General features: G+C 42.6%; 1 protein-coding gene across 1 annotated transcript; it reads right to left on the reverse strand.

The window, feature by feature from the left end:
- Positions 1–14,186: 14,186 nt before the first annotated feature.
- PCBD1 (pterin-4 alpha-carbinolamine dehydratase 1) lies at positions 14,187–18,860 on the reverse strand. Its single transcript, XM_082674190.1, has 4 exons — positions 18,783–18,860; positions 16,140–16,271; positions 15,526–15,606; positions 14,187–14,756 (listed from the first exon to the last, which is right to left on the reverse strand). Exons 1-4 carry the CDS (start codon positions 18,783–18,785, stop codon positions 14,658–14,660), a joined length of 315 nt encoding a protein of 104 aa, XP_082530316.1. The 5' UTR covers positions 18,786–18,860; the 3' UTR covers positions 14,187–14,657.
- Positions 18,861–19,197: the final 337 nt, after the last annotated feature.

A 19,197-nucleotide genomic window follows, 5' to 3' on the forward strand; every position in this document is an offset into this window, starting at 1 on the left:
TCTTTTTTTTCTAAATAAGAATTTTTAAATTCAATAACTTTATTATATTTATTTTATTTTTACTGTATCTTCTTTCTTTCTGTCTTTTTTCCTTCTTTTCCTCCTTCCTTCCTTCCTTCCTCCCTCCCTCCCTCCCTCCTTTCTTTCCTTCTTGCCTTCTTTCCTTCTTTGCTTCTTTCTTCCTTCCTTCCTTCCTTCCCTCCTTTCCTTCTTTCTTTCCTCATACTTCTACTAATTCCCTCTACTTTTTCTCCCTTTTATTCTGAGCCGTGTGGATGAAAAGCTCTTGGTGCTCCAGCCAGGAGTCAGGGCTCTGCCTCTGAGGTAGGAGAGCCAACTTCAGGACACTGGTCAACAAGAGACCTCCCAGCTCCACATAATATCAAACGGCAAAAATCTCCCAGAGACCTCCATCTTAACACCAGCACCCAGCTTCACTCAACGACCAGCAAGCCACAGTGCTGGACAACCTATGCCAAACAACTAGCAATACAGGAACACAACCCCACCCATTAGCAGAGAGGCTGCCTAAAATCATAATAAGGCCACAGACACCCCAAAACACACCACCAGACGTGAACCTGCCCACTAGAGAGACAAGATCCAGCCTCATCCACCACAACACAGGCACTAGTCCCCTCCACCAGAAAGCCTACACAACCCACTGAACCAACCTTAGCCACTGGAGACAGACATCAAAAACAGCAGGAACTAGGAACCTGCAGCCTGCAAAAAGGAGACCCCAAACACAGTAAGATAAGCAAAATGAGAAGACAGAGAAACACACAGCAGATGAAGAAGCAAACTAAAAACCCACCGGACCAAACAAATGAAGAGGAAATAGGCAGTCTACCTGAAAAAGAATTCAGAATAATGATAGTAAGGATGATCCGAAATCTTGGAGATAGAATGGACAAAATGCAAGAATCAGTTAACAAGGACCTAGAAGAACTAAAGATGAAACAAGCAACGATGAACAACACAATAAATGAAATTAAAAGTACTCTAGATGGGATCAATAGCAGAATAACTGAGGCAGAAGAACGGATAAGTGACCTGGAAGATAAAATAGTGGAAATAACTACTGCAGAGCAGAATAAAGAAAAAAGAATGAAAAGAACTGAGGACAGTCTCAGAGACCTCTGGGACAACATTAAACGCACCAACATTCGAATTATAGGGGTTCCAGAAGAAGAAGAGAAAAAGAAAGGGACTGAGAAAATATTTGAAGAGATTATAGTTGAAAACTTCCCTAATATGGGAAAGGAAATAGTTAATCAAGTCCAGGAAGCACAGAGAGTCCCATCCAGGATAAATCCAAGGAGAAACACGCCAAGACACATATTAATCAAACTGTCAAAAATTAAATACAAAGAAAGCATATTAAAAGCAGCAAGGGAAAAACAACAAATAACACATAAGGGAATCCCCATAAGGTTAACAGCTGATCTCTCAGCAGAAACCCTACAAGCCAGAAGGGAGTGGCAGGACATACCGAAAGTGATGAAGGAGAAAAACCTGCAGCCAAGATTACTCTACCCAGCAAGGATCTCATTCAGATTTGATGGAGAAATTAAAACCTTTACAGACAAGCAAAAGCTGAGAGGGTTCAGCACCACCAAACCAGCTTTACAACAAATGCTAAAGGATCTTCTCTAGGCAAGAAACACAAGAGAAGGAAAAGACCTATAATAACGAACCCAAAACAATTTAGAAAATGGGAATGGGAACATACATATCGATAATTACCTTAAATGTAAATGGACTAAATGCTCCCACCAAAAGACACAGATTAGCTGAATGGATACAATAACGAGACCCTTATATATGCTGTCTACAAGAGACCCACTTCAGACCTAGAGACACATACAGACTGAAAGTAAGGGGATGGAAAAAGATATTCCATGCAAATGGAAACCAAAAGAAAGCTGGAGTAGCAATTCTCATATCAGACAAAATAGACTTTAAGATAAGGACTATTAAAAGAGATAAAGAAGGACACTACATAATGATCAAGGGATCGATCCAAGAAGAAAATATAACAATTGTAAATATTTATGCACCCAACATAGGAGCACCTCAATACATAAGGCAAATGCTAACAGCCATAAAAGGGGAAATCGACAGTAACACATTCATAGTAGGGGACTTAAACACTCCACTTTCGTCCATGGACAGATCATCCAAAATGAAAATAAATAAGGAAACACAAGCTTTAAATGATACATTAAATAAGATGGACTTAATTGATATTTATAGGACACTCCATCCAAAAACAACAGAATACACATTTTTCTCAAGTGCTCACATTTTTCTCAAGTGCTCATATCCTATTCTCCAGGATAGATCATATCTTGGGTCACAAATCAAGCCTTGGTAAATTTAAGAAAATTGAAATTGTATCAAGTATCTCTTCTGACCACAACGCCATGAGACTAGATATCAATTACAGGAAAAGATCTGTAAAAAATACAAACACATGGAGGCTAAACAATACACTACTTAATAATGAAGTGATCACTGAAGAAATCAAAGAGGAAATCAAAAAATACCTAGAAACAAATGACAATGGAGACACAACGACCCAAAACTTGTGGGATGCAGCAAAAGCAGTTCTAAGGGGGAAGTTTATAGCAATACAAGCCCACCTTAAGAAGCAGGAAACATCTCGAATAAGCAACCTAACCTTGCACCTCAAGCAATTAGAGAAAGAAGAACAAAAAAACCCCAAAGCTGGCAGAAGGAAAGAAATCATAAAAATCAGATCAGAAATAAATGAAAAAGAAATGAAGGAAACAATAGCGAAGATCAATAAAACTAAAAGCTGGTTCTTTGAGAAGATAAACAAAATAGATAAACCACTAGCCAGACTCATCAAGAAAAAAAGGGAGAAGACTCAAATCAATAGAATTAGAAATGAAAAAGGAGACGTAACAACTGACACTGCAGAAACACAAAGGATCATGAGAGATTACTACAAACAACGCTATGCCAATAAAATGGACAACCTGGAAGAAATGGACAAATTCTTAGAAATGCACAACCTTCTGAGACTGAACCAGGAAGAAATAGAAAATATGAACAGACCAATCACAAGCACTGAAATTGAAACTGTGATTAAAAATCTTCCAACAAACAAAAGCCCAGGACCAGATGGCTTCACAGGCGAATTCTATCAAACATTTAGAGAAGAGCTAACACCTATCCTTCTCAAACTCTTCCAAAATATAGCAGAGGGATGAACACTCCCAAACTCCTTCTACGAGGCCACCATCACCTTGATACCAAAACCAGACAAGGATGTCACAAAGAAAGAAAACTATAGGCCAATATCACTGATGAACATAGATGCAAAAATCCTCAACAAAATACTAGCAAACAGAATCCAACAGCACATTAAAAGGATCATACACCATGATCAAGTGGGGTTTATTCCAGGAATGCAAGGATTCTTCAATATACGCAAATCTATCAATGTGATACACCATATTAACAAATTGAAGGAAAAAACCATATGATCATCTCAATAGACGCAGAGAAAGCTTTTGACAAAATTCAACACCCATTTATGATAAAAACCCTGCAGAAAGTAGGCATAGAGGGAACTTTCCTCAACATAATAAAGGCCATATATGACAAGCCCACAGCGAACATCATCCTCAATGGTGAAAAACTGAAAACATTTCCACTAAGATCAGGAACAAGACAAGGTTGCCCACTCTCACCACTCTTATTCAACATAGTTTTGGAAGTTTTAGCCACAGCAATCAGAGAAGAAAAGGAAATAAAAGGAATCCAAATCGGAAAAGAAGAAGTAAAGCTGTCACTGTTTGCAGATGACATGATCCTATACATAGAGAATCCTAAAGATGCTACCAGAAAACTACTAGAGCTAATCAATGAATTTGGTAAAGTGGCAGGATACAAAATTAATGCACAGAAATCTCTGGCATTCCTATATACTAATGATGAAAAATCTGAAAGTGAAATCAAGAAAACACTCCCATTTACCATTGCAACAAAAAGAATAAAATATCTAGGAATAAACCTACCTAAGGAGACAAAAGACCTGTATGCAGAAAATTATAAGACACTGATGAAAGAAATTAAAAATGATACAAATAGATGGAGAGATATACCATGTTCTTGGATTGGAAGAATCAACATTGTGAAAATGACTCTACTACCCAAAGCAATCTATAGATTCAATGCAATCCCTATCAAACTACCACTGGCATTTTTCACAGAACTAGAACAAAAAATTTTGCAATTTGTATGGAAACACAAAAGACCCCGAATAGCCAAAGCAATCTTGAGAACGAAAAAAGGAACTGGAGGAATCAGGCTCCCTGACTTCAGACTATACTACAAAGCTACAGTAATCAAGACAGTATGGTACTGGCACAAAAACAGAAAGATAGATCAATGGAACAGGATAGAAAGCCCAGAGATAAACCCATGCACATATGGACATCTTATCTTTGATAAAGGTGGCAGGAATGTACAGTGGAGAAAGGACAGCCTCTTCAATAAGTGGTGCTGGGAAAACTGGACAGGTACATGTAAAAGTATGAGATTAGATCACTCCCTAACACCATACACAAAAATAAGCTCAAAATGGATTAAAGACCTAAATATAAGGCCAGACACTATCAAACTCTTAGAGGAAAACATAGGCAGAACACTCTATGACATAAATCACAGCAAGATCCTTTCTGACCCACCTCCTAGAGTAATGGAAATAAACCCAAAAATAAACAAATGGGACCTAATGAAACTTCAAAGCTTTTGCACAGCAAAGGAAACCATAAACAAGACCAAAAGACAACCCTCAGAATGGGAGAAAATATTTGCAAATGAAGCAACTGACAAAGGATTAATCTCCAAAATTTACAAGCAGCTCATGCAGCTCAATAACAAAAAAACAAACAACCCAATCCAAAAATGGGCAGAAGACCTAAATAGACATTTCTCCAAAGAAGATATACAGACTGCCAACAAACACATGAAAGAATGCTCAACATCATTAATCATTAGAGAAATGCAAATCAAAACTACAATGAGATATCATCTCACACCAGTCAGAATGGCCATCATCAAAAAATCTAGAAACAATAAATGCTGGAGAGGGTGTGGAGAAAAGGGAACACTCTTGCACTGCTGGTGGGAATGTGAATTGGTTCAGCCACTATGGAGAACAGTATGGAGGTCCCTTAAAAAGCTACAAATAGAACTACCATATGACCCAGCAATCCCACTACTGGGCATATACCCTGAGAAAACCGAAATTCAAAAAGAGTCATGTACCAAAATGTTCATTGCAGCTCTATTTACAATAGCCCGGAGATGGAAACAACCTAAGTGCGCATCATCGGATGAACGGATAAAGAAGATGTGGCACATATATACAATGGAATATTACTCAGCCATAAAAAGAAAGGAAATTGAGCTATTTGTAATGAGGTGGATAGACCTAGAGTCTGTCATACAGAGTGAAGTAAGTCAGAAAGAAAAAGACAAATACCGTATGCTAACACATATATATGGAATTTAAGAAAAAAAATGTCATGAAGAACCTAGGGGTAAGGCAGGAATAAAGACGCAGACCTCCTAGAGAATGGACTTGAGGTTATGGGGAGGGGGAAGGGTGAGCTGCGACAGGGCGAGAGAGAGTCATGGACATATACACACTAACAAACGTAGTAAGGTAGATAGCTAGTGGGAAGCAGCCGCATGGCACAGGGATATTGGCTCGGTGCTTTGTGACAGCCTGGAGGGGTGGGATAGGGAGGGTGGGAGGGAGGGAGACGCAAGAGGGAAGAGATATGGGAACATATGTATATGTATAACTGATTCACTTTGTTATAAAGCAGAAACTAACACACCATTGTAAAGCAATTATACCCCAATAAAGATGTTAAAAAAAAAATAAAAAAAAATAAAGCATATAAGAGACTAAGAAAAAAAATTAAGTTTAAGATGATTGTTCAGTGAGAGATGTAAAATTAATTTGTAAAAAATAAAAGAATCTGAAATATGAAAAAAAAAATAAAATAAAAATAAACTCAAAATGGATTAAAGACCTAAATGTAAGGCCAGACACTATAAAACTCTTAGCAGAAAACATAGGCAGAATATTCTATGACATAAATCACAGCAAGATCCTTTTTGACCCACCTCCTACAGAAATGGAAATAAAAACTAAAATAAACAAATGGGACCTAATGAAACTTAAAAGCTATTGCACAGGAAAGGTAACCATAAACAAGACGAAAAGACAACCCTCAGAATGGGAGAAAATATTTGCAAATGAAGCAACTGACAAAGGATAAATCTCCAAAATTTACAAGCAGCTCATGCAGCTCAATATCAAAAAAACAAACAACCCACTCCAAAAATGGGCAGAAGACGTAAACAGATATTTCTCCAAAGAAGATATACAGATTGCCAACAAACGCATGAAAGGATGCTCGACATCACTAATCATTAGAGAAATGCAAATCAAAACTACAGTGAGGTATCACCTCACACCAGTCAGAATGGCCAGCATCAAAAAATCTACAAACAATAAATGCTGGAGAGGGCATGGAGAAAAGGGAACCCTCTTGCCCTGTTGGTGTGAATGTAAACTGATACAGCCACTATGGAGAACAGTATGGAGGTTCCTTAAAAAACTACAAATAGAACTACCATACGACCCAGCAATCCCACTACTGGGCATATACCCTGAGAAAACCATAATTCAAAGAGAGTCATGTACCCCAATGTTCACTGCAGCTCTATTTACAATAGCCAGGACATGGAAGCAACCTAGGTGTCCACTGACAGATGAATGGATAAAGAAGATGTGGCACATATATACAATGGAATATTACTCAGCCATAAAAAGAAACGAAATTGAGTTATTTGTAGTGAGGCGGATGGACCTAGAGTCTGTCATACAGAGTGAAGTTAGAAAGAGAAAAACAAATACTGTATGCTAACACATATATATGGAATCCAAAAAAAAAAACGTTCTGAAGAACCTAGGGGCAGGACAGGAATAAAGATGCAGACATAGAGAATGGACTTGAGGACACGGGGAAGGGGAAGGGTAAGCTGGGACGAAGTGAGAGAGTGGCATGGACTTACATACACTACCAAATGTAAAAAGATAGCTAGTGGGCAAGTAGCCGCATAGCACAGGGAGATCAGTTTGGTGCTTTGTGTCCACCTAGAGGGGTGGGATAGGGAGGGTGGGAGGGAGACCCAAGAGGGAGGAGATATGGGGAGATATATACATATATATATATGTATAGCTGATTCACTTTTTTATAATGCAGAAACATACCATTGTAAAGCAATTTTACTCCAATAAAGATGTTAAAAAAAAAGAAAGAGGAGATATAATAACCGGTAACTGCAGAAATACAAACAACCGTAACACAATACTGTGAACAATTATATCCCAACAAACTGCACAACCTAGAAGAAATGGAAAAGTTTGTAGAAAATTACTGTCCACCACAATTCAATCAGTAAGAAATATATAATTTAAACACACTGACCACCAGAAGTGAAATTAATATCTAATAAAAAAAGCTTACTGTGAACAAAAGAGCAATACAAGATGTCTTCACTGGGAAAGTACACCAAACATACAAAGAACTTACACGAATCCTTCTGAAACTCTTACAAAAGACTGAAGAGGACATAACACTCCCAAAATCATTTGGTGAAGTGACCATCACCATGATATTAAAAAAAGACAAAGACACTAGCAAAAAGAAAATTATAGGCCAATATGTCTAATGAATATACATGTAAAAATTCTCAACAGAATATTAGCAAAACAAATCCAACAACACATTAGAAAGACCATAGACCAAGTTAAAGGTGGATTCATCCCAGGCTCAGAAGGATGGTACAACATATGCAAATCAATCAGATGGCATGATAGTAAACATAGAAAATCCTAAAGATGCTACCAGAAAACTATTAGAGCTAATCAATGAAATTAGTAAAGTTGCAGGATACAAAATTAATACACAGGAATCTGTTAGGTTCCTATACACTAACAATGAAAAATCAGAAATTCAAGAAACAATCCCATTAACCACTGCATCAGAAAGAATAAAATACCTAGGAATAAATCTACCTAAGGAGGTGAAAGACCTGTATGCAGAAAACTATAAAATACTGATGAAAGAAACCAAAGATGACACAAACAGATGGAGAGATACACCATGTTTTTGGATTGGAAGAATCAACATTGTGAAAATGACTGTACTACCCAAAGCAATCTACAGATTCAATGCTATCCCTATCAAACTACCACTGGCATTTTTCACTAGAACAAAAAATTTTACAATTTGTATGGAAATACAAAAGACCCCGAATAGCCAAAGTAATCTTGAGAAAGAATAAAGGAGCTGGAGGAATCAGGCTACACTGACTGATTTCAGACTGACTTCAGACTATACTACAAAGCTACAGTAATCAGGACAGTATGGGATGGTACAAAAACAGTAATACAAATCAATGGAACAGGATAGAAAGCCCAGAAACAATCAATTAATGTCAATTAATTACACACTTATGGTCAATTAATCTACAACAAAGGAGGCAAGAATATACAATGGAGAAAGGACAACCTCTTCAATAAGTGGTTCTGGGAAAACTGGACAGCTACATGTAAAAGAATGAAATTAGAACACTCCCTAACAACATACACAAATATAAACTCAAAATGGATTAAAGACCTAACTGTAAGGCCAGGCACTATAAAACTCTTAGAGGAAAAAACAGGCGGGGGCTTCCCTGGTGGTGCAGTGGTTGAGCATCTGCCTGCCAATGCAGGGGACATGGGTTCGAGCCTTGGTCTGGGAGGATCCCACATGCTGCAGAGCAACTAGGCCCATGAGCCACAACTACTGTGCCTGCATGTCTGGGGCCTGTGCTCCTCAACAAGAGAGGCCGCGATAGTGAGAGGCCTGCACACTACGATGAAGCGTGCCCCCTGCTTGCCGCAACCAGAGAAAGCCCTTGCACAGAAACGAAGACCCAACACAGCCAAAAATTAATTAATTAATTAATTAATTTAAAAAAAAACAAAAAAACAGGCGGGGGCTTCCCTGGTGGTGCAGTGGTTGAGAGTCCGCCTGCCGATGCCGGGGACACGGGTTTGTGGCCTGGTCTGGGAAGATCCCACATGCCGTGGAGCAACTAGGCCCGTGAGCCATAGCCACTGAGCCTGCGCGTCCGGAGCACAGGCAACGGGAGAGGCCACAACAGTGAGAGGCCTACGTACCGCAAAAAAAAAAAACAAAACCAGCAGAACACTCCTTGATATAAATTGCAGCAAGATCTTTTTTGACCCACCTCCTAGAGTAATGAAGATAAAAACAAAAGTAAACAAATGGGATCTAATTAAATTTAAAAGCATTTGCACAGCAAAGGAAACCATAAACAAGATGAAAAGACAACCCTCAGAATGGGAGAAAATATTTGCAAATGAAGCAACTGACAAAGGATTAATCTCCAAAATATAAAAACAGCTCATGCAGCTCAATATCAAAAAAAACAAACAACCCAATGCAAAAATGGGCAGAAGACCTAAATAGACATTTCTCCAAAGACGACATACAGATGGGCAACAAACACATGAAAACATGCTCATCACTAATTATGAGAAAAATGCAAATCAAAACTACAATGAGTTATCACCTCACATTGGTCAGAATGGCCGTCATCAAAAAAATCTACAAACAAATGAGGAAAGGGTGTGGAGAAAAGGGAACCCTCTTGCACTATTGGTGGGAATGTAAATTGATATAGCCACTGTGGAGAACAGTATGTGGGTTCCTTAAAAAACTAAAGATAGAACTACCATATGACCCAGCAATCCCACTACTGGGCACACACCCAGAGAAAAGTATAATTCAAAAAGACACATGGACCCCAATGTTCACTGCAGCACTATTTACAATAGCCAGGACATGGTGGCAACCTAAATGTCCATCAGCAGAAGAATGGATAAAGAAGATGTGGTACATATATACAATGGAATATTACTCAGCCATAAAAGGAATGAAACTGGGTCATTTGTAGAGATGTGGATGGACCTAGAGATTGTCATACAGACTGAAGAAATGCAGAAAGAGAAAAACACATATCGTACATTGACGAATATATGTGGAATCTAGGAAAATGGTACAGATGATCGTATTTGCAAACCAGAAACAGAGACAAAGAGGTAGAGTTCAAATGTAAGGATACCAAGGGGGAAAGGGGGAGTGGGATGAATCGGGAGATCGAGATTGACATATATACACTACTGCTACTCCGTATAAAAGATAACTAATGAGAACCTACTGTATAGCACAGCAAAATCTACTCATTGCACTGTGGTGACCTGAAGGGGAACAAAATCCAAAATAGATGTGAGTGAGTGTGTGTGTGTGTGTACACATATATGTATATGTATAGTGATGCATTTTGCTGTCCAGTAGAAACTAACACAACATTGTAAATCAACTATACTCCAATAAAAAGTAATTTAAAAAAACTAAAAATAGAGTTACCATATGATCCAACAAAACCACTCCTGGGCATATAGCTGGAGAAAACTCTAAATCAAAAAGATACATACACCCCAATGTTCACGGAAGCACTATTTACAATAGCCAAGACATGGAAGCTATCTACATGTCCATCAACAGATGAATTCATAAAGATGTGCTATATATATAGACATATGTATAAAGAGATGTGTGTATGTATATCTATATATGCATAATGAAATACTACTCAGCCATAAAAAAGAAAGAAATTATGCCATTTGCAGAAGAGATGATCATACGATATCACACAAAGACAAATATCATATGGTACCACTTATACGTGGAATGTGAAATATGACACAGATGAACTTATTTGCAAACCAGAAACAGACTCACACACATAGAACACAAACTCATGGTTCCTGCAGGGCAAAGGGCGGAGGAGGGATAAATTAGGAGTTTGGGATTAGCAGATACAGACTACTATATATAAAACAGATAAACAACAAGGTCCTCCTGTATAGCACAGGGAACTCTATTCAATATCTTATAAGGAACGATAATGGAAAAAGTTCGACAAGGAATGAGATACATAAATGTTTAACTGAATCACTTGGCTGTACACCAGAAACTAACACAACATTGTAAATTAACCATACTTCAATCAAAAAAACAAACAAACAAACAAAAATAGCTCATACACCACGATCAAGTTGGATTCATTCCAGGCTCACAAGGAGGGTTCAACATACACAAATCAACCAGTGCAACACAGCACATCAACCAAAGAAAAGACAAAAACCACACAATCATCGCCATCGACGCAGGAAAAGCATTTCATAAAATTCCACATACATTCATCCTAAAAACTCTTACCGGAGCGGGTATGGAGGGAACACAACTCAACATAATAAAAGCTATTCATGACCAACCCACAGCCAACATAATACTCAATGAGGACAAGCTGACAGTCTTCCCACTAAAATCTGGAACAAGTCAAGGATGCCCACTCTCACTGCTTTTATTCAACATGGTATTGCAAGTCCTCACCACAACACTCAGACAAGAAAAAGATATAAAAGGTATCCAAATTGGAAGGAAAGAGGTACAATTCTCTTGGTATGCAGATGACCTGATACTATACACAGAAAACCGTAAAGACCCCACACAAAAACTACGAGCAATGATAAACAAATTCAGCAAGGTAGCACGATGCAAGACGGACACGAAAATCTGTTACATTTCTTCACACTAACAATGAAGTATCAGAAAGGGAAAGTAAACAAAACAATCCCATTTAAAATCGTATCGAAAAATAAAATACAGAGGAATAAACCTGACCAAGGAGGTGAGAGACTTATATGCTGACAACTGCAACACACTGACAAAGGCCACTGAAGATGATTCAGAGAAGTGCACAGCTATCCCATACTCCTGGAGCGGAAGAACTAGCATCATTTAAATGGCCACACTACCCAAAGCCAACTGCAGATCTCATGCAATCCCTACCACACTACCCAGGACATTTCTCACAGAACTCGAACAAATAATCCTAAATGTACATGGAACCATAAAAGCCCGAGAATTACCAAAGCGCTCCTGAGGAAAAAGAACAAAGCTGCGGCCGTAACCCGCCCAGACTTCAGACAACACTACAAAGTTACAGTAACCAAAACAGCATAGTACTCCACAAACACAGCCATAGGGACAAAGCGAACAAAATACAGAGAGCCAGAGATACACTCACACACCTACAGTCGATTAGTCTTTGACAAAGGAGGCGAAAATATACAATGGAGAAAAGACAGTCCCTTCAGCAAGTGGTATTGGGAAAGCTGGACAGCCTCATGTAAACCAGTGAAGTTGGAACACTCCCTCATTCCACACACAAACATACACTCAAAATGGCTTAACAACTTAAATGCAAGACATGACACCACCAAACACCTAGGAGAGAACCTTAGGTAAAACATACTCTAGCATAAATCCTAGAAATGTTTTCTAAGGTCGGCCTCCCAAGGCAATGGAAACAAAAGCAAAACTACACAAATAGGACCTCATCAAACTTCTCATCTTTTGCACAGCAAAGGGAACCATAAACAAAACCAAAAGACAACCTACGAACTGGGAGAAAATATCTGCAACGGGGTGACCGACAAGGGCTTCATTTCCAAAATATACCAACAGCTCATACCACTCAATACCAAAACCACAAATAACCCAATTTTAAAAATGGGCAGAAGACCTCAACAGACACTTCTCCAAAGGAGACATACGCATGGGCAATAGGTACATGAACAGATGGCCAACATCACTAATTACTCAAGAAATGCAAGTCAAAACTCAAGTGAGCTGTCACCTCACAATCAGGCAGAGCAGCCATCATCAAAAAGTCTACAAATAATAAATGCAGGAGGGGATGTGGAGAAAAAGGAACCCTCCTACCCTCTTGGTGGGCACATAAACTGGTGCAGGCACTATGGAGAAGAGTATGGAGGTTCCGTAAAAAACTAAACATAGAGTTACCATATGATCCAGCAATCCCACTCCTGGCCATATAGCTGGAGAAAACTCTAATTTGAAAATATACATGCACCCCAATATTTAAGCAGTACTATTTACAATAGCCAAAACTTGTAAGGAATCTTTATGTCCATTGATAGCTGTATGCATAAGGAAGATGTGATACACACACACACACACAATGGAATATTACTCAGCCATAAAAAAGAATTAAATAATGCCATTTGCAGCATCATGGATGGACCTAGAGATTATTTTGCTACTTGAAATCAGACAGATACAAATATCATGATATCAATCACATATGGAATATAAAAAATAGTACAAATGAACTTATTAGAAAACAGAAACACTTACAGTAATAGAAAACATACTTATCGTTACCAAAGGGTAAAGTGGGGTAGGGATAAATTAGGAGTATGTGATTAACAGATACACACTACCACATATAAAATACATAAACAACAGGGATGTATGTACAGCACAGTGAACTATCTTCAACATTTTGTAATAACCTTTAATGGAGAAGTATAAAAAAGATATCTATACTGTATATACGTGTGTGTGTATACATATGTACTCATACACATATATGTAACCAAATCACTTTGATCTACACCTGACATTTACACAGTATGGCAAATTGGCAAATGAACTATGCTTCAAGTAAAAAATACATAAATAAAAGAGAGATCTCCATGTGTTGGATCCTGTAGGCTGGGAAGAAGATCTAGTCGTAGGTCCCACCATGCATATAGATGTCCGGCTCACCTTTACCTTCTCAAGATGCTCCCTCAGTCACCTCTGCCTCCAGAATCCTACTCAGGTCTTGGAGGCAGAGCTGAAATGAAGCCTTCTCATTCACCCTTGTGAATCACTTTGTGTTCGTTAACTCAATTTCTTATCTTTGCATCTGGCGTTAACTTCATTCATGCTGCCTAGTAATAGTTAACTATTTTTCTAGTTATTTCCCTGAGGCAATAAGGAGCTTAAAAGGTAGGGTGCTCTGGTCCCCTTTCCCCCAAGTGGCCTGAACTCTGTCTTGCACAGAGTAGGTGACTGAGATGCCTGTTGACTCCGATTTGGATTGACTTGTGGAAAAGAAGATTCTAGAGCCTGAGGCCAAGTGAAATAGTGTTTTTATTTGAGGCATAAAAGCACATGGGTTTCTGTCACACAGGATGAGGACGGCTTTAGTTACTGGTTTTAAGATAAGACTTTGTTTATGTTAAACACAGCTTCTCTCACAGCTTCTTGGGAAATGAATCAGAGAACAAGACGCAGCCAGGAAAGAAAGTCATTACTGTTGCTGGGAAGTTGTAAAGAAAGAGAAGAACTTATTCAAATCAATGCACATGTCACAGGGCCCCAAGGAGGACGAGAGTGGTGTGGGGAAAAACGGTCTAAGTCCCTCGTCTTGGCCGTGATGTTGGCCTCTCCTTCCAAGGCAAGGACTTGCCCCTAAATGGAAGCAGCGGGGTCAACTTGGCCCTTCTGACTGCACCAACGTCTCAGGGCTCCCCAGTTCCCTCTCTGGATCCCCAGTTCAGTCCCCCCCTTTCCCCTGAAGAACTCAGAGAGGAAGGGCAGGGTCTACGTCATGGACACTGCTACTTGCTCGATGAAGCTGGCCAGGTTTATGTCCCGTTCTGAAAGGCCCGCACACTCATGAGTGCTCAGGGTGATGTGGACCTGAAACAAAACCAGAGATTCGGGGCCAGCTGATTCCACCGACTGCACCTAAGAGCAGGAGAGTCACCAGCTCCCGGGCTCAGCCACACCAAGAAGTGTAACCAGACACTAACCCCTCTCCTGGGGGCTGCCTTCCTGACGAGTCTCTAACATCAGTGCAAAACTGTCTTCTATTACACCTCCATAAACACTGGTAACCACAGCATAGGATAAAAAAAGAAAGATCCAGATATCAAGAGCAACCTCAAGGCCAGAGACAAGACCCCAAACCAACTCCTCAACACGGTCGGTCCATTTACAGAACATCACTTCCAGCCTTAATGCCTTTAGAAAGAGTCCAGCATAGCTCTTGGTTCACGACAGGCATTTAATGACTGTTTCCATTCATTCAGCGGACAGGCTGATCTCCTTGGTGTGCATGGGTATTCTTAGTTCAAGTTTATTGCCTTTTCATTCTTCCATATCTCCAGAAAATGTCAGCCCTTTAGAGTTATTAACAGTGAATATGCCTGGTCCCCACAGCCTTTCCTTCTCTAGGATTTGCCTTCTTAATGTCTCCTTAACCCACATGTTGTCTCACTAGTGTTTCAAGTTGCTTTTCTTTAATCTGTAGTAAACTGAATATTTTCTAGGGGTGTTTATGTCAATCCTAGGAAGGAGATGAAAGGAACAGGAGCGGACAGTCGACCTATGGGTGAGGAGAGCCCACAGGCAAGTCCAAGGAAGTGGCCTTCAGAATGAGGTGGAGTTCTAGGCACGTATCACTCACCTTATTGTACACGTTAAACCATTCAGGATGGTGGTCCAATTTCTCAGCCTGAAGAGCCACTCTTGTCATGAAGCCAAAAGCCTGTTTAATGAAGTGAGACCCAGGTTAGTGTCCTGAAGGAGAGGACTGCTGGGCCCCCTTTTATGGCCAGCGTAAGGCCCAGATGCAGGAGGACTGCCTCACTCCCTACAAGGTGATCCTTCCAGCTTTCAGCATTCCGCCTAGCACCCTGCTACTGGTTCTGAGGCTGCAGTTTGAGGTGGTCCTTCTGCAGTAGGAAGTCTTGTTACCAGGACCACCAACAAGGTGGAAACCCCAGAGAGCTTCTGAGTCTTCGCCAATCTTTTGGTTATCTACTAAAATGTCTTCAAATGTGCATCCGCTTCCCACTTGAACTGTCTTCTCTAAGGATCGTTTCGAAAAGTTCCAGGTGTGGAGAGCCCAAGACCCATCTCCGCCCTCTCCAATCCCCAAGGAGAACACGTTCCAAGTAAAAGGGATTAGCGGAGCATCTGACAATCCTGGCTAACAGAACTTTAAGGGAAGGAGCATGTTCTGGAGCGTGACCCCATCAGCCCCAGTCTCAGGACGCTCTGTCCCACCTGACGTCATACCCGATTGAAGTCTTTGAAGTGGAACTGCTTGAAGATGGCATCCCGGCCTTCCAGCTCGTTCCACCCCACGGCCCGCAGGTTTGGCAGCAGCTGGTCCCTCTCCTCAGCACTTAGCCTGTGCGCTTTGCCAGCCTAGGAGAGGGAAAACACAGAAGACCAAGGACATTCGTTTTTTTTTCACAGGACAACAGAGAGGGCTCTGGACCTTTGGGGAAATTTAGCCAGCCTCCACTGGCAGTTCTGGTGGCGCAGTCAAAGGGCAGCTGGTCTAAATCAACAGACTGGGAGGAGGGGCTCTGTCTGGTGCACTGATAGGTTCTTAGGCAACAGAGAGTCCTGAGGTGTAATGCAAATCGCTGGGGCAGAGAAACACTCCTTCCCCACCCCTGCCCCCAAAGCCTTACAGAGGGCACCCCTCCGTAAAAACCTATGTCTCTTCTGTTCACGGGGGAGCAAAGGTAAATCAAGCCCACTCTTGCTGTGTATTGAAGAGGAAACTGCGGCCTAGAGAGGGGAAATGACCTCTCTTCCTTCACCCCCCACCCTCAGTCAGCAAAAGCACAGGAATCCTTCTCAAGGTGGGTCCATGCGTCTGCATCCCTGGGGCTGGGCAAAGGAACCAGCACTTAAAGCATGGTCCAGGCGATCCCTAGCCACACCGCGGTCAACAACCACTGGCACTACCTCCTAGTGGGTATCCCACCACGCTCCCAGGCAGCCTCTGGTTCCCAGCTGCCAGGCCTACGTTTCTCAGTTTTCCACCTTCTTTTCTATTCTGTCAGCTTGGGAAGCTGGAGCCGCAAAGCTCAGTCCCCAAAGCAGACGTAACTTGGCCAAGGGCAAATGGCAAAGCCACTGCCTCGGCCTATTTTCCTATTGTGCAAAATGCCCTCGAGGCAGCCCAAACTGGCGTTAATTCAGGCCGTGAGTGGAACCCTCTCTTGGAGAACAGAAGAAAGCAAAGGTCAGTTCCAGCCTCTAAGAAGATCCAGGTGGAGGAGCTTAAGGGATCCCAGAATTTAGGCCCCTGAAGTAGAACTACCCAAGGCAGGAAAGTTAAAATTAAATCAGTTAGGTCTGGGAAGAGAATGCAAGGGAGGTTAATTTAGCTTTTATGAGGCAGCCTGCAAACTGGAAGCCAGGTGGCCTTGGGGCACTCATCTCCCCTGGCCTGATGGGTATAAAGGCCCAAGAACTTCCACTTAAGGAATCAGCCAGAGGAGCCAGGAGACACTTTAATAAACTCCATTGTTATTAAGGGAATATCATCTGCATTTTTAAAAAGAGACTTGCTGGGGCAAGTAAGCTTATGACAGGCCTTCAGGTTTGGGGCAGAACTGGAAAAACATTTCAGGGCTCTGATAACCGTTTTCTCCCTTGTGAAAGTGTGGTTTCTCTCTGGACCAATCTGGCTGGCTCTGTCTCCTCTACTGGGCTCTGGAAGGCCAGTGAGGGCAGTCGAGATCTGCATCAACGCCCAACCCCCAGACAGCTGACCCTGTCTCAGTGGCTGGTAAGCCTGGTCCGTGTATCCAGGCAACCGGGTGACCACATGGCAGCCAAGGCATCAGAACCCACCATTTAGTTCTCTGGCTCTGAAAGGAGTGCGTAGGTACTAGCGGGCTCCTAGGAGGCTCCTTTTTAGAGTCTTCTGGAATCCCCTACATTTCACAGCCTGGGGCTGAACTGACAAGTCCCTGTGAAATCTGGGATCAGAGAGGGGGCAGGGGTGGTGTTTGCTTAGTAAATCACAGGTCAGGCCTGGACTCAGCCTGGGCCTCTGGGAGTGTGCAGAGGGGTTACTGATTACCCACGCCCTGCGGCTTTGGGCCTCAGTGTACCTCACAATCAGCTCACCCACCACCTCCCCTGCATCTGACCCGTAGCCTTCAAGGTGCCCTCCCAGGTGGCACCGCAGTCCCGACCGCTCCGAACGCTTTGAGGCCCAACACTCTGCTGTTTAGTAAAGCTTCCTGGGTCTAGAAGCTTCTCCGCAGGCTCACCTTCACCTCCCTAGCTGAGCACAGGGCCTGAGACTCCTGGGAAAGCTCAGCCTGGAGGGCGGGTGACCCTGAGCAGCCAGGTCCCCATTGCTGGGCAGAGGCCTCAAACTAGGAGCCAGGGGCCGGCTCTGAGGTCGGGGGACAGCACAGAGGGCTTAGCAGAAGAGCAAGCGAGAAGGGCAGTAAACAGGCAGACAGAGGGACACGCAAATTCAGTCGCCCCAATACAGGACAGAACCTCGCCACCGAGGGGAACTATGCCCTGGGCTCACTATGCCGCCCCTCCCCACCCCCGCCCAGAAAGGTCTCTAAACCCCACCCGCGGCACTGAGGGCCCGCGCGGGCTCTGGCGGGGGGCTCCCGCCTAGCTGTAACCCGGACCTATCACCGCCCCTCTCCCGGCTTCAGCTTCCCAGGGGGCACCACTCGGGAGTGGGGGTGGGACAGAGACCCCGACTCTCCCAGCCGGGCGCGCGGCTGCTCTGCGAAGGCCTCGGAGGAACCCCCCGCCCCATACCTCCCGGCGCCGTCCTCTGGCCTGGGCGGGGACCCAGCGCGGCCCCTGGCTCTCCTCCGCCCCTCCCGCGCCCCCCCTCCTAACCCGGTCGCCCCTATGGGTCATCTCCCCCCACTCGCTCACCATGCCGGGCGCGGACGCGGGCAGCAGCTGGTGGCGGCGGAGCAGACGAGCGAGACGCCCGGCGCACTGGGAAGCCGTCGCGCGGGGCGGCGCTTGGGCCGCCCCGGGGCTGGAGCTCAGCCGGGAAGGGGCCGCCCACTGGTAATCATTAACAACAGCTGGGGCTGCCTTCCAGCATTTTCCTCCGTGCCGACGTTGCAGGGAGCTCGGGGATTAAGGACCCAGGCTCCAAACGCGGACTCCAATTGCATCGCGCTCTGCTACTTACCAGCTGTGTGACCCTGGACGCGAGATTACTTTTTCTTTTTTAAAAACACCTTATTGAGAAATTGACCCACACAGTAAACTGCACATGTTTAAAGTGTACAGTTTGATGCGTTTTGACATGTATGCATCTGTGCAACCATCGCTACGA

The sequence above is a fragment of the Grampus griseus genome (assembly GCF_964374135.1).
Source record: "Grampus griseus genome assembly, chromosome: 16".
In the NCBI taxonomy this organism is placed as follows: domain Eukaryota; kingdom Metazoa; phylum Chordata; class Mammalia; order Artiodactyla; family Delphinidae; genus Grampus; species Grampus griseus.